A 16,864-nucleotide genomic window follows, 5' to 3' on the forward strand; every position below is an offset into this window, starting at 1 on the left:
AAAAAAAAAAAAAAAAAAGACTTGGCGGTGTTCCCTATCAAAGAATAAATGCAAAAATTAAATTAATTAAAAATAGTCACCTAATCAAAATAATTTCCTTCACATATTCAAAAACTAACTTCCACATAGCAGAAAACTTTTATCCCCATTTACCTAGTTCTGAAAGTGATCTTAATTCATCTGCTATTTTTATCTACATTCTCAATCGTTAACGATTCTGGCAATAGAGATGATGATCCCTGCTGCCACCATCTGCTGGAAGAGCAAAGGATTCTCTAGATGACATCAGTCAGGTTAGGTTCCCCTTCAATTCTTGCCAACATTACAAGACCTATCTGTGCCTCAATTAACTCATTATAAATCAATTATAAAATCAAGCATGAGGCCAGGTGAGGTGGCTCACACCTGTAATCCTAGCACTTTGGGAGGCCCAGGTGGGAGGATCACTGGAGGCCAGGAGTTCAAGACCCACCTGGGCAATGTGGTGAGACCCCATATCTACAACAAATTTAAAAATTAGCCAGGCATGGAGGCGCACACCCCTAGTCCTAGCTACTTGGGAGGCTGAAGTGAGAGGATCACTTGAGCCCAGGAATGTGAGGCTACAGTGAGCCATGATAGTGTCACTATACTCTAGCCCAAGTGACAAAGTGAGACATCGTCTCAAAAAAAATAAATAAATAAAATCAAGTATGGTCTAAGAGTTTCTCATATATTCTCTTAACATAACTGTTATTTCTTTAGGATTCCATTGCTAAATCAATAGTAAATCCTCTAAAAGTATATGGCCAAGATGCTTATTCTAACTTACTACACCAAAGATATAAACCTATTCCAAACAACTGTAGCCAAAATGTTAACAGTGGCTACTTTGGGTGGTGTGGCTTTTTCTTCAATTTTTCAATCTCTTACAATAACAATTTCATTATAGTCATTCCTTTCATGAGAGATATCAGGATCCCGAGGGACATCAGTTTTTTTTATTAATTATAGTAAACATGATCTCCATATCCCTTATCATTCTTCTATAACCAAGTAGATTAGAATTTGGAACAATTCAGTTCAGGAAGGAGTTAATCACAAATAGACTGAATTAGTAACTTCATTTTTTAAATAAGGTAAATCCTCCACATAATTAGGCCTAATTAATCACCCTCTTCTTTTTATAGGGAGGGAGATGAGGGAGATGATAAACAACTGGTCCACAGATACCTACTAGTTTCAGTTTGAAAGTCTCGGAAACCATCAAATATTGAACGTGCAGGCCGTCGTCTTTTAGGAGCTTTAGGGGAGAAAAAAATAAAATTGAACATTAAAAATAAAATTTGAATGTTAATTCTGAAATTTAATTCTAAAAATGTCTTTATCTATAATTATTTCTCTTTAAAAATATTCATAGATTCATTATGGTTCCTTTACTCAAAAAATAAATTTTTAAAACTTGCAAGTCATTGCTATACAATTAACAAAAACCATCTTCAGCCCAACCATCTTGTTCTACAAATGAGAAAATTAAGGCCCAGTTAAGAGGCTTGACCAAACTTGTGTAAAAAGACAGACTCTAAGCGGTGGCATCAGGAAGAAAGAAAATTATGAGGATGAATCCACATAGAGATAAAGCTACACACATTCTGCAAATATCCAATTCAGGTTAGCCCAAGGGATCCAATCACTCTTTGGTATCACATTTGAGTAACTCTTAAGTTCTAAACCGTAAAATTTAAGGACTATTTCTTAGTGAGTGGACACACATAGAGAATTATAAATACCAAAAAACATTTTTAATGTTGGAAGAAAACTTTTTTCTATTGTTACATGATGGTTTACTGACAAAAAAGTGACTACAATCAAGATCTTTTGCTTTCCCTGTATAGTGTCACTGTTACCCAATCTTTAAATATTTTACGGATGATAAGGTCTATAATGTAATAATAAAAATGTTATGCCACCTGGGCAACTTGGCAAGACCCTGCCTTTACAAAATACATTTTTAAAAAAATTAGCCAGGAGTGGTTGTGGATGCCTATAGTCCTGGCAACTTGAGAGGCTGAGGCACATTATACAATATAAAAAATCTTCTGGGCCAGGCAAGGTGGCTCACGCCTGTAATCCTAGCATGCTGGGAGGCCTAGGCGGGAGGATTGTTTGAGCTCAGGAGTTCGAAACCAGCCTGAGCAAGAGCGAGACCCCAACTCTACTAAAAACAGAAAGAAATGATCTGGACAACTAAAAATATATATATAGAAAAAATTAGCCGGGCATGGTGGCGCATGCCTGTAGTCCCAGCTACTCGGGAGGCTGAGGCAGAAGGATTGCTTGAGCCCTGGAGTTTGAGGTTGCTGTGAGCTAGGCTGACGCCACAGCACTGTAGCCCGGGCAACAGAGCGAGACTCCGTCTCAAAAAAAAAAAAAAGAAAAGAAAAAGAAAATCAACTGATCGATCATTCAGTCAAGCACTGGTAACAAATACAGTCAGTTGTCTAAAAGCAACAGGCTCACTTTGTTCATTTTCAAGACAGTATCTGCCAAATGCCCAAGTCTAAATAACAGTTTGTCGGTAATCTTTCAAGTAAAAAGAATGTTCTAGGAAAAAAGCTGCCAGTTCAGCTCGCAAATCGAGTGCTTTTCCTTAACATAACCATAGAACTTCAGTATGCAGAAGTGTTTTATGCATATATCCTATTTCAAACAGAATACTTTTAAAATGTATACTCAAGGGTCAAGATTTAATGAAGTTAATCATTTCTATTGCTTCATAAAACATTATGAAAGAAAACTGACTTTTAATCTTTTTTATAAACTGCAAAGCTGGGCTCAGTGGCTCACACCTGTAATCCTAGCACTTTGGGAGGCCAAGGCAGGAGGATTCGCTTGAGGCCAGGAGTTCAAGACCACCTTGGGCAACAGGGCAAGACCCCTGTCTCCACAAAAAATAAAAAAATTAGTCGGGCATGGTGGCGCACACCTGTAGTCCCAGCTACTTGGGAGGCTGAGGCAGGAGGATTGCTTGAGCCCAGCAATCTGAGGTTGCAGTGAGCTATGATGAAGCCACTGTCCTCTAGCCCAGGAAACAGAGCAACGGTCTATTTAAAGAAGGGAAAAGAAAAGTAAACTGAGAATATGTGGCAGTAAAGAATTCAACTACTAGTGCTATGGTTTGAAGTCACTACATTGATTCAACTAAGATGCCAGCAGTTTGACTCACCATTGCTTCTGAACCATTAGTCCAAATGTCACCACAGTGAAAAAGGCAAATAACTTCTTAGTATTATTATGTAAATAGTTTTGAAGTTACAGACCCCCTGAAAGAGTATCAGGGACCCAAGGCCAAAGTTGCCAAGTCTACCTTACAAAAACTCTCAAATAAGTTGCTTTTTCAAACCAAAAGATGCAGTTTATGCAATTTTCTTTATCCTTTTCTTACAACTTATTTTTCCTCCTCTATAATGGTTTACCTATAAAACTTTATAAAGGTCTGTTCTCAACTTTGAAAATAAACTATTTTTCTACATTACTGTTCCCAATATATATATACATTTCTCCATCTCTGCCCAACCAGATTATAACTCCATCTTCTATTTTTTAAAAAATAAACCCGGTTGTGGGGTGGGAGGAAAAAAAAAAGAAAAAAATGAATAAATAAATAAACCCACTAATGCCTAAACTATTTGGTTCATAAAAGGGAACCAAATAACTTTATTTGGTTATTCCAATTTGGTTCCATTATTGGTTTAATATGCTTATTAAACTAACTATAAACTTTCTTTAAATCTGATTAAATGTCCCATTCTCTATCATCAATCTTTACCCAGACTTAAACAGTGTGATTTTTTGCATGAATTAGGGGTTATACTCTTCTTTGTTTGAAATAGGAATAGCACTTCTAGAGGCTAAGAAGAGAGAGAAGGTAAGGCAAATCAAGATAGTAAGGATATGGCAGTCATGTAGGTATCCTGAAAACAAAAAATAATCAGTCTTTTATCTAATGATAGGTTTGTTTCCATTACAAAGTAGCAATTCTTTTTGGTAATTTTCCTCCTTTTCACCTTCTGCAACAAGTATCAATTTTTTAATCTGCTTCACTATGAACTAATTGTGCAACTTTCCTGAGAAGAGTTCAGAAACACAAGATAAAAACTGACTCTATACTTGAAGTAACAATCTCTCAGCAAGCCTTCACATCATTTAATAGTTTCATTAAAATCCTAAAGATAACAACAAAGTCAAATAAAGCTAAGGAGAATAAATAAACTTACCACCAAACAAAGGTTCTGGTTCCACCAATATTTCTTGCTTTTGAGGAATTGGGGCACGGACTTCTTCTCTATTTAAGAAAAGTGGAAATATATCAAAATGAATACTGTTTTCTGCTACGTGTTTTCTTTCTGTAATAACTATGAATGCATTCAAATTAACAAGGAAAATAACTTAGTGACTTTTAGCAGCCACAGTAACCATGATAAATGAGTTTTAGATGGTTTTCATATAAAGATCAACTAGAATAAAGTACCTGGCATGTCTAGCTGAAATGGTTTATAAATGAAGAGATAAAACAGAAAAACAAAAAATACTTCCCTTTCCCTCTCAAGTTTCCTACCCTAAATTCTGTTTAGAAAAAAAAAAAAAAAAGAGGACAGAAAAAATTCCCCCCAAAATCAGGCAAAAAGAATGGAAAAATATAGGCGTAACAGAAGCAATATCACATCACTACATCAAAGAATAGATAATTGAATCGCAAGAATATACTAAAATAAGCTTAAACAAATAGGCAGTGAACTTTATCGAATTATGAAGAAAGCTAACATAGGCATAATTGTAGATTATTTACTATATAGATCCTAACATGCAGAACAGAAAAAGTAGCTAGTTGTCAGTGGCTCACAACTGTAATCTCAGCACTTTGGGAGGACAAGGTGGAAGGATCGCTTGAGGCCAGGAGTTTGTGACCAGCCTGAGCAATATAGCAAGACCCTGTCTCTACAAAAAAAACAAAAACAAAAAAAATCCCTCTTTTTAAAGTATAAGCCAAATCAGCAAGAAAAAAATTTTTTAATGTGAGCTATGTTGGGGAAGAATGGGATATCACACTTGAAATAAATATTCAACATTAACAGAAAAAAAAACTTCGTAAGACCAGCCAACTCAGGATACTGGGGCAGGAGAACCACTTGACCCCAGCAGCATTTTGAGGTTGCAATAAGCCATGAAGACATCACTGCACTCTAGCTGGGACAACAGAGCAAGACAGCACAGAAAGGAAAAAAAAAACTTCATAAGACATTAATAATGATTTCTAAAGTTCACACTTCATTTGGAAACAATATTATTCTAGAACCTAGAACAACAAAAAAGGCAATTATGCCTATATGCTATCTGGCTTTTTAAATTTATCTCTAATTTAGTAAAAATACAATCCTGGTCTTTTGTCTATTACAGGAGTCCTCTAGTTTAGTATCTCATGTTGTGAACAATGAGTTTATAAAAAGCTATTAGTATTAAAGTCTCATTTGACATAGACATGACAGTGCTCTAAGAATTTAAACTATCTAAGTACAAAAATTTCCACTTGATACTTTTTCAGAGGCTTTTATTCTTTAATTTGTTCCAAAACTAAAGAACTGACCTAGCTTTGGTAAAAACGCTACTCAATTTAGGCAATATGTAATAAATTCATACTCTGTGTGTGGTCTGACAGCAGAGACACTTGCTGAACTGGTACTGGGCTCTTCAGCAATTCCTCCACCATCCAAAAACATAGTGACTGCCATCTCCAGATTATTGTTGCAGGCTTCAAGCATATGTTTTCCTACACTTTCACTCGCACCTGAAATAGAAAAAAGAAAAAAAGAGACTCCTTCTTACATTCAGCTCCTATTAGAATACAGTATTGCCAAGTAAATTTATAGTACTTTTTCCCTTTTAGAATGAATGACCATTATTTTTTCTTAAACCCATTTATTTACTTCTACACTGTTGGCTGGCTGGTGTGAAATATACAGAGCTAGAAAAGAATGTAGCAGCAATAAAATAGTAATCTTCCTTCACATAATAAAACAAAAACTAAGTAATGCATCTATACGCCATTTCTTTGTCTTTTTTTGCCTTTTCTTTAAATGGCCCAAGTATATATGTTAATAAACTGAAAAAAGATTTTTAAAAAAAGACTACATTCTACAAAGTTAGACATGCTTTCTGTTAGAAAAAACACATTTCAGTTAGTATTTCTGTTTCTCTTAAAGAGAAAGCATTTTTAATACCAATGGCAAAGAAGTGAGATGGGATATTTTTGTCTAAGACATAACTAAGTCAAAATCTGGTAAGAAATGTCAATCATCACTTAAAATTGGCTCTGGAATAGACTTACTTATTTGTAAATACAATAAAGACAGCATAGTCTGTTAAATGAAATGTAAATTGGTAAAGTCCTTTAAGAAAACAATTTCACAACATGTATTCAAAAAATAAAAGTATTCATTCTTTTTCTGACTCAGTAATTTGGGCTTCTAGTCAAAAGGGAAAAAAACTACATAAAATACTAGGTGCATAAACATATTCACATACACATGCAGCATAGCTTCAGTTAATAGTGAAAAATTGAAAACAACATAAATGTCTAATAATAGAATGCAAACTGCAACATCTATTTGATAGAACATTTCGTGGCCACTAAGAAGCATCTTGGACTTTCTATTTGGGATGATTTTTCTTCTATCTGAATTATGTCCCTTAGAATCTCCTGTTGTAAATGCTCTTCTAAGTTTTTGTCTGAAAATGTCTTTATTTTGCTGTCATTCCTAACAGTTTTACTGGATATGCCATTTCAAGGCTGACAGCTGTTTTCTCTCAGTATACTGAAGACATCATTCCAATGTCCTCTGGCTTCTGTTGTTGCTACTGGGAAATCGGTTGCCAGACTAAAGTAAAATGTTTTAATAGCAATCTGTTGTTTCTCTCTAGTTGCTTTTAAGATCTTCTCAGTCTTTTAGCCTTCTGCAGTTTCACTCTGATTTGTCAGGGTTGATTTTATTTATCTTCCTTGGTATTCACTAGATTTCTACCATTTGAGGATTATTTCTTATCAATTCTGAAAAATTCTCAGCCATTTCTATTTGACCACTGCCTCACCCTTCCATTCATACTTCCTACTGGAACTACAATTAGATGTATGTTAGAACTCTTCACTCTAACATTTATGCTTCAACTTTCTTTCATATGTTTATCACTTCTTTATTTATGTTGCATTCTAGGTAATATCCTTCAATACTATCTTCCAGTTCACATATTCTCTCTTTAGCTGTGCCAATCTGTTTCTTTACCTGTTCACTTAACTTTTAATTTCAGTTAATTTTTGTAACTAGAAATTCTCTTTTTGTTTATTTCCTTATTCGCTTGGTCATGTTTTAGAGACCCTTAATTCATATTCCCATTTCAATCTCTCATTTCTTCAAACATATTAATCAAACTTATTGGAAAACAAATAATCAAACTTACTGAAATTACTAAGACAAAATATAAATTTTCTGCAGTCTCTATGGGTTACTGTCTCCTGTTTCTTCTGTATCTTGCTCATTGTGCCATGGTTTTTGTCCAATTTTGTGATTTTTTGACTGTGATCTTGTGTGCCTTGGAATTTTAATCTGTAGGGATTTTTGAAGTCTGGGTTGAAGGTACATTCCTCCTAAGAGGATCTGATTTGACAGATTTTGCAAGGCATTTCCAGAGACCACCTTAAATACAATCTTGACTTTAAAGTTTTTCAAGACCACATGGGAAATGTGACCCTGAAAGAATCCTTGTTATAAACTCTCAGTGAAGATATCCATGTTCATACTCCCCTCATTTCCCCGTGTCAAAGTGGAAACATCAAAGTCTCAGTTCCAGCAGGGCGTGATGGCTCACACTTTAATCCTAGCACTCTGGGAGGCAAGATGGGAGGACTGCTTGAGCTCAGGAGTTCAAGACCCCATCTCTACTAAAAATTAGAAAAATTAGCTAGGCATGTCGCATGCCAAGCATGGGTGGGGAATCTGTGGCCTTCTAATTTCAAGATTGTTCTTTTTTAAGCACGAAACGAGGCAAGAAAAGCTGCATCTTTCTCTGCTGTACCCCTTTTGATAAAAGAATTTGTTCTGTAAAATTTGAATTCAGTCAAAAGGCCACACTTAAGGACCTAGAAGGCCACATGTGTCCTTAAGGCCACAGGTTCCCCACCCCTGCATGAGCCCAGGAGTTTGAGGTTGCAGTGAGCTACGATGATGCCACTGCACTCTACCCAAGGGAGAGAGACCAAGACTCTGTGTCTCAAAAAACAAACAAAACACACACAAAAAATGCATCAGCTTCATGAGGGGGAGGGGCCTCTTTTCAGACTCCTCTCCTTGGTAAGGTTCAGAGAGCTTTGTTTCCTGCGCCCTATGAGGCTATCAAAAGGTTCAAAACTATCCAGTATGGGGAGATTCCAACAGGCTTGCCAACATCTACATTCTTCATTTTTAGCCTCTTGCAAGCCCAATGATGCATTTTAAAAGACTTTTTTAATATACATTTTCTTTAGCATTTTTTTCCTCAGAGTAAGGTTATTCATGTTTTCTATTTCAGCCTTACTATAAGAAATGAAAGTGCAGACTCTACTCTTGGTATCTCTCTCTCATTGTTTTCTCTTCTGTGCTACTACCGCCTCTAAGGCTGTAGAGCAAGTCCTTAACACTTCTTACCTGGATTACTACAATAGGCTCCTAACTGATCATCACTCCATCTTCCACCTTGCTGCCTTGGGTATGTTCCAAAATAAGTGTGATTATATCACCCCTCCTGTTTAAAATTCCTTAATGGCTTTCTCCTGACTCCTACAGTATAAATTCCAAAGTCTTTAATGATCTGGAAAGTCCTTTGTGATCACGACTCAGCTTACTTCTCTGGCTTTGCCTTTCCTCTTTCCCATCCTATACAATTTACTAGTCAGACTAAATTACATGCTTGGAATTCCCTTATCCTCCTCATCTCCCCCTCATCTAGTTCATGCATGCTGAAATCACCAGAATGTTACTTTGTCAATTTCTGTGCTAAATTACCTCCCCACTCTCTGTGATACTGTTCTACTATTACATCCATGGATATACTACTAAGCCGTAAATGCTAGTTTACTTTCTGACTACCCCTCACCCAACACGCACACACCTCGCCCCCGCAAAGAGTAGGTTCTTACACATAAGGATTGGTTTTCCTGTCTTGGAATACCCAGCACCTAGCATCATGTTTGCTTGCATGTGATCAATGTCTAATTAACTGACATTGATCAGGAGCTAACACATCAGGGGGAGAGGGGCCAGGTCTTGGCCAAAACCACTGGCAACCCTTCTATATCTTTTGAATTTTGTACTAAGTGCACATATTTATGTTTTAAATTTAATTTATGAAGGAATATGCTTACACTGTGGAAATAAACAGCAAATGGCTACCTTGGACAAATAGACTTAAGGTAAAATTTCCAGTAAAAGCATCATATACAGATTTTAAAAGGGTTATATTTCACATAATGTAAGGAGAAGTGAAAATAACATGCTCCAAAAAACTGGCCATGACAGAATAGCTATAGCTTTTTCATTAATACTTTTTTTATTATTAAGGGGAAGAGTGAAGAGGGGGTTCAGTTTCCTTTTTCTCTTTTTTTGGAAACAGAGTCTCACTGTCATCCTAGGTAGAGTGTAGTGGTGTCATCATAGTTCACTGCAACCTCAAACTCTGGGGCTCAAGCAATCCTCCTGGCTCAGCCTCCCAGAGCTATAAGATTACAGGTGTGAGCCACCACGCCCGGCCTATAGCTTTTTCAGACAGCTGGCAAAGACATATTTAAGATGTAAACGAAAAAAATTGAGTAAAATTATTTCATAAAATATGAGTAGAAAAAGCATTAATATATAACATTGCGATTTAATGTTAAACCAATAAATATTACCCAAAAAGACTCACCTGATCAATTTCACTTAGTCTCTAGAAATTTACACTTATCTTAGCCAAAAAGCTTTTTTTAGTATCACCTTACACTCATTAAAATGGCTACTATCAAAAAAAAACAAAAAATAACAAGTATAGGTGAGGATGTAGAGAAACTGGAACCACTGTGCACTATTGGGGGGAATGTAAAATGGTACAACCACTTGGAAAACAGTGTGACAGTTCCTCAAAAAATTAAAAATTGAATTACCACATGATCCAATAAGTTGACTTCTGGAAATACATACCCAAAAGAATTTAAAGTAGGGTCTCAAAGAGATATTATTTATCCATTTTCATAGCAGCATTATTCACAATAGCTAAAATATGGAAGCAACCCAAGTGTCCATCGACAGATGAATGGATAAATAAAACGTGCCATATATACACACAGTGGAATATCACGCAGCCTTAAAAGGAAGGAAATTCTGACATATGCTACAACATGGATGAAGCTTGAGGACATTATGCTAAGTGAAATGAGCCAGTCATAAAAAGATAAATGCTGTATGATTCCACGTATTTGAGACATTAGAATAGTCAAAATCAAAGAGACAAAAAGTGAATTGGTTGCCAGGGTTGGGGGAAGAGGAAATGAAGAATGGGGAGTTACTGTTTAATGGGTATAAAGTTTCACAAGACAAAAAGTTATGGAGATAGATGGTGGTAATGGCTACAAAACATTATTAATATATTTAACCCCTGAACTGTACACTTAAAATAGTTAAGATGGTAAATTTTGTTATATAAATTTCAGCACAATAAAAAAAAATCGAAAGCATTCTTTTTTGGGAATTGGAGAAATATAGGGTTGCCTTTCATTTAGGGTCTGTCCTATATGCGGATGTACATAGTAACTTAAGTTACATAGGACTTGGAAGGTTTTTCCTTTAAAGGGCTTCATGTATTATTCAAATGTAAGATGAACATCCATCCATCAGCCAACCAACAAGTCCTATAGTTTCTTCTAATTAATACCATTCCTGTCCAACCTTTTCTACATATTAATAAAATGGTATAATGTTAGTTTAAGCCCTCAACATCTCTGACATGAACCACTGCATCTCATTGATCTTGGTCATGCTTGTATTTCAGTATCTGTCGGGGATTGGCGTAGCTCCCTCAGATACCAAAATCCAACAATGTTCAAGTCACTTACAAAAAAAAGGTTCAGTATTGGTATATAACTTATGCAACCCTCCCATATACTTTAAATCACCTCTAGATTACTTATAATATCAAACACAATGTAAATGCTATGTAAGTAGTTGTTATACTGTATTATTTAGGGAATGATGGCAAGGAAAAATGTCTACATAGTCAGTACAAATACAACTATCCTTCTTTTTCAAACATTTTCCATCCACAGCTGGTTGAATTCATGGATATGGAACCCACAGATATGGAGGGTAGACTAAGACCTTCTACACTGCAAAATTATGTAAATTTGTCTCCTCTGTTTTCAACATTTCTACGTTGCTGACTGGGTAAGTTTTTATTTTATTTTTTGAGACAGAGTGTCACTTAGCTAGAGTGCAGTGACATCATCATAGCTCACTGCAATCTCAAACTCCTGGGCTCAAGCAATCCTCCTGCCTCAGTCTCCTCAGTACCTAGGATTACAGGCACCCAACACCATGCCTAGCTAATTTTTCTATTTTTTTTAGAGATGGGGTCTTGCTCTTGCTCAGGCTGGTCTAGAACTCCTGGCCTCAAGCAATCCTCTCGCCTCAGCCTCCCAAAGTGCTAGGATTACAGGCATAAGCCACCATGCCCAGCCATGACTAGATAAATCTTAATCTCTCTTGAGCTGCACACAAGATTTGGCCCTGATTTACCTTTCCTATGTTATATCCTTCTGCTTTCATCTTACCTCTATACCATTCCCTCCAGCCACATGGGTCTACATGTAGGCAGGTCTAGGCAGCTCCCTTGGTAGTACTTTATAAAGCCATATTTTTGCATGATTTGGATAGTGGTTATCAGTCAGTCCCCTCATTTTTCTGGACAATACACCAAAAATCCATCATTTTGTTAAGTTCTGGACCTTCCCCCTGCCTCCTCACCCTGAAGTAAGTACAAAGATAAATATATACTTTATCATGGGGTCTTAATCTCTACCCGCATCTCTGCTAGCTCTTCTATCTTGCAGACTTTAAAAACTCCCTGAATTGGATCTCACTTTTCTCATCCCAGTTACCTCTATGTTCACAGTCAAGCTGAACCAAAAGTTCTCAAGTTGTAGTATGTTCAAATTTACATTCTCACCATCAGAAAACACTTTAAAAAATGAAATCTCAAAATAAAACCACAAATGCTACTTTTTGAAGCAAATGAAAAGTTCCAATTTCCCAATAGCCAACCTTAAGTTAGATAATTAAATATAAACTCTTGGGGCAAAAACAGCACAAATTTGATAAACAATTTTAAGATCAATGGAGACCGAGGCAGGAGGATCACTTGAGGTCAGAAATTCGAGTTCAAGACCACCCTGAGCAAGGGCAAGACCCCATCTCTACTAAAAATACAAAAATCAGCTGGGCACAGTAGCGCACATCTATAGTCCCAGCTACTCCTCAGAACATGTGTTTCACTTATCTTTTTTTTTTTTTTTTTTTTTGAGACACAGTCTCACTCTGTTGCCCGGGCTAGAGTGCCGTGGCGTCAGCCTAGCTCACAGCAACCTCCAACTCCTGGGCTCAAGCAATCCTCCTGCCTCAGCCTCCCAAGTAGCTGGGACCACGGGCATGCGCCACCATGCCCAGCTGAATTTTTCTATATATTTTTAGCTGTCAATTAATTTCTTTCTATTTTTGGTGGAGACGGGGTCTCGCTCTTGCTCAGGCTGGTCTTGAACTCCTGAGCTCAAACGATCCACCCGCCTCGGCCTCCCAGAGTGCTAGGATTACAGGCATGAGTCACCCGCCCGGCCAGTTTCACTTACCTTAAAAACTGTTGTTGTTACTGTTTTAAGAGATAGGGTCTCACTATATTGCCCTGCTGGTGCTGAACTCCTGGCCTCAGGTGATCCTCTCACCTCAGCCTCCCAAGTAGCTGGGACTATAGGTGTGAGCCACCACACCCAGCTAAACATATTTTTTTAAGCAGGAGTACAATGATGACAGCAAAAAACTATTGCACTAGAAAAAAGTTAATGTTATACATAGAGAATAAAATGGTAAGTGAAATGGATTGTCTTCAAAGAAATTTGTAACCAATAAATAGCATTCTAGTATGACTTAGAAGCATCAAGAGCTGGTGTAGAAGTAGTAGAAACTTAGTATAAGTATTCTAAAATTTCCAAGGTCCATAAATCTATAAAGCTAAAAATTAAAGCAATTTATTAAAAGTGTTTCTACAGAGATTGTCTTTAAAACACAAAAAGAATAAAATTATAATAAAGGGAATAGCAACTGTGATATTCGAGTCCAGATAGTGCCAATACTCAGGATCTAGAATTAGAGAAAGGATGAGGAATGACCATTTTGACAAAGTATCTATAATCCTCTCTTGATCACTTAATGCTAGAATCTAAGCTATAGGCAGCATAACCCTGAGATGGCCCTATCATATCTCTGTTGACAATATGACAGGATGACTTCCCTCTTTTGAGTTTGTCACAATAGTGACCTGCAAAAGCTTTCAAAAAAAAAAAAAAAAGTGCCACTGAAGAAAGGTGGTGTTAAAAAGAAGCCCAGGGGCTGAAGCAGGAGGACCATTTCAAATCAAGAGTTTGAGACCAGCCTGAGCAAGAGCAAGACCCCATCTCTACTAAAAATAGAAAAATTAGCCAGGTATGGTGGCGCGTGCCTACGGTCACAGGTATGGGGAGGCTGAGGCAGGAGGATCACTTGAACCCAGGAATTGAGGTTGTAGTGAGCTATGATGATGCCACTGCACTCTAGCCAGGGTGACAGAGCAAGACTCAGTCTCCAAAAAAAAAAAAAAAAAAAAGCCCAGGGAGCAAAATATGCCCTCATTTTCTTAAATAAAGCCTAACTACCTGAGCCATCTGTTCTTGTATAATTAGTCATTCTTAGCATATCACTTAGTGTCTATCTCTTAGTATATCATTTTAGAAACAGAAGATAACTGAAAGATAATTAAAGGTTCCAAGTGGTTCTTAATGTCTGGAATATCAGAGGCATTTAATAATACGAAAGACCATTTTCGGTATTTCATGACAGGAGCTGCGGGCACTACTGGAATTTTGTGGAGAGAAGCCAGGGGTGCCAGGGTAGACTGGAAAGGATGGCTCACAACTTCATTTCAGACTTCTGGCCTCCAGAACTGTGAGAGAATAAATGTATCAAACTATACAATTTGTGGTAATTTGTTACAGCAGCCACAGGAAACTAATACAAGTGCTAAACATACAATATACAGAACAGTCCTACTCCAAATGCCAATAACATTACCACTGAGCTAAAGAAACAAATATGAGGAAGTGAAGGTTAACTTGGAGTGAAGAGGAAAAGTAAGGAGGACTAATGCAAGGGAAAGGAACAGTGATAAACAAGTTTAGTGTGTTTTACCTATATACTGAGAGGTAATAATTTTTGATGGGTCAGCTGTAAAGAATTTAGACTTCTATATTATTACAGTCAGAATAAAGAATGTATCTTCTTTTAAAAAAGGGGAAGCCTAACAAAACAATTTTACAGATTTAAACTATTTGCAAACATGTTAAAATGGGCTTATTTTGAAGTCCCAATATTAGAGGCAGCAGCAGGGTAGCTTCATCTAATCCAGTGATCTATAATCTATGACAGGAGTCCCATTTTTATTGTTCCCCTGCATGCACCCTTTATCTTTCATTATTATCCTTTAATCTTGCCTTCCTTCCACCTGTTTTAAATTTGCTAAGGGCACCAAAGGGCATTACTTAATCCAACTTTCCACACCGCCATCTCCTAGTTCACACCCTTTCTCCATTAACACTTGCTATAGGACATAGCCCAAAACTTATATATAATGCAACCCATGTCTCCACACAGCTAGAAGAATCAAAAGATAGTCCAAACTTTCAGAGTCCTTATGTCTATTTTCTACACTACTCTCAGTGCCAAAAGAAAGATAGTCTCTTTGCTACCATCAAGGGACCAAAGTATAGCAATCATAGAGATTTAAAAAAAAAAAAAAAATCCCTCTACAGAAATGATGGGGACAGAAAGAGGTTACTTTTTGGTTCCACATTTTCCCCAGCAATGATAAAGTAAGCTAGACTATTCACCAAGAAAATGGGCGTAGATGATGGTTGTGAGAGAGAAGATCAAATTCTAAACTCATCAGTTTCCAATCCTGGAGTTTTGAAATTTTCAAGTACAGAAAACATTTTTTTAAGTGCATTCGCAGAAAACTTAGGAAGTACAAGGAAAATAAAATTATTAAGTTAGGGGAGAAAGCAAATATTCATTGGTTTAAAAAAGGAAATCATAGGAAAGTAGTGATATGGTGGAAAATGCATGAGCTGGGGAGAAAAGACAACAGAGTTCTAGTTCCTGTTCTGCCATTACCTAGATCAGTGCTACCCAAACTATGGTCCTCAAACCAGCTCTCTCTTACTCGTCTATGACAAGATTAAAACAGAAATTCTGGTGGAAGCATTTAGAAACTTTTGTGGCAATTTAATAAGAGTGATTTTATGTCCACTGAATCTAATTACAAAATGTTAGCTCACGCCTATAATTCTAGCACTTTGAGAGGCTGAGGCAGGAAGGACTGCTTGTGGTCAGGAGTGTGAGACCCACCTTAGCAATAGGGAGACATCATGTTGACAAAAAAATAGGAAAATTAGCCAGGCGTGGTGGTGCACGCCTGTAGTCCCAGTAACTAGGGAGGCTGAGGCAGGAGGATCGCTTGAGCCCAGAAGTCTGAGGTTGCAGTGAGCTATAATGACGCCATTGCACTCTAGCCTGGGCAACACAGCAAGACCCTGTCTCAAAAAAACACCAAAAAATAAATTAAAAAAATTAAAATCGCAATAAGATACCATTACACACTACTGAAATGGCTTTTTAAAAAAACTAAAAATACCAAGTGCTGGCAAGAATGCAGAGCAAATGGAACTTTCATACACTGCTGAGGGGAATGCAAAATGGTACAGTGACTTTGGAAAACAATTTGTCAGTTACTTATAAAGTTATACAGCTTTCCTAGGATCCAATAAATAAACTCCTAGGTATTTATCAAGGGAAATGAAAACTTATATTCACGTACTTGCATACTAATGTTTTCAGCAGCTTTAATTTATAATCTCCCTAAACTGGAAACAACACGAGTGTCCTTTATTTGATGAATGGACAGATAAATCATAGTATAACCATACAACGGTATACTATTCAGCAACAAATAGGAAGGAACTACCGATATAACAACATGAATGAATCTCAAATGCAATATGCTAAGTGAAAGAAGCCAGACTCAAAAGGCTACATATAGTGATTCCACTTACATGAATTCTGGAAAAGGAAAACTATAGACTAGGCCATAGGTGGGTGGAGGGGTTGACTACAAAGGGTCAGAAAGAATGTGCTGAAGGTGAGAGAACTGTTCTTGATTGTGGTTGCAGTTACAGGATTGTATGCACTTACCAAAACTCATATATCCATACAATAAAAAAAAATAAATTTTACTGTATGTAAGAAAGGTAAATTATTTACCTTAATTATTAAAAGGATTTGGGCTTATATTTTCAATGTCTTTTTTTTTTTAAGAGAGGGAGTCTCTAGGCCGGGCGCGGTGGCTCACGCCTGTAATCCTAGCACTCTGGGAGGCCGAGGCGGGCGGATCGTTTCAGCTCAGGAGTTCGAGACCAGCCTGAGCCTGAGCAAGACCTCGTCTCTACTAAAAATAGAAAGAAATTAATCGG

General features: G+C 37.0%; 1 protein-coding gene across 1 annotated transcript in view; it reads right to left on the reverse strand.

Annotated features, from left to right (window-relative positions):
• The window catches only part of UBXN7 (UBX domain protein 7), a 47,192-nt gene that overhangs the window by 21,014 nt on the left and 9,314 nt on the right, over nucleotides 1-16,864 (reverse strand). Inside the window, exons 2-4 of the mRNA XM_012640139.1 lie at nucleotides 5,677-5,824; nucleotides 4,257-4,324; nucleotides 1,217-1,282 (exon numbers count right to left, since the gene is read on the reverse strand). Coding sequence (XP_012495593.1) covers nucleotides 1,217-1,282; nucleotides 4,257-4,324; nucleotides 5,677-5,824 — 282 coding nt within the window. The remainder of the gene's footprint in view (nucleotides 1-1,216; nucleotides 1,283-4,256; nucleotides 4,325-5,676; nucleotides 5,825-16,864) is intronic.

The sequence above is a fragment of the Propithecus coquereli genome, unplaced genomic scaffold, assembly GCF_000956105.1.
Source record: "Propithecus coquereli isolate 6110/MARCELLA unplaced genomic scaffold, Pcoq_1.0 Scaffold10, whole genome shotgun sequence".
NCBI lineage: Eukaryota > Metazoa > Chordata > Mammalia > Primates > Indriidae > Propithecus > Propithecus coquereli.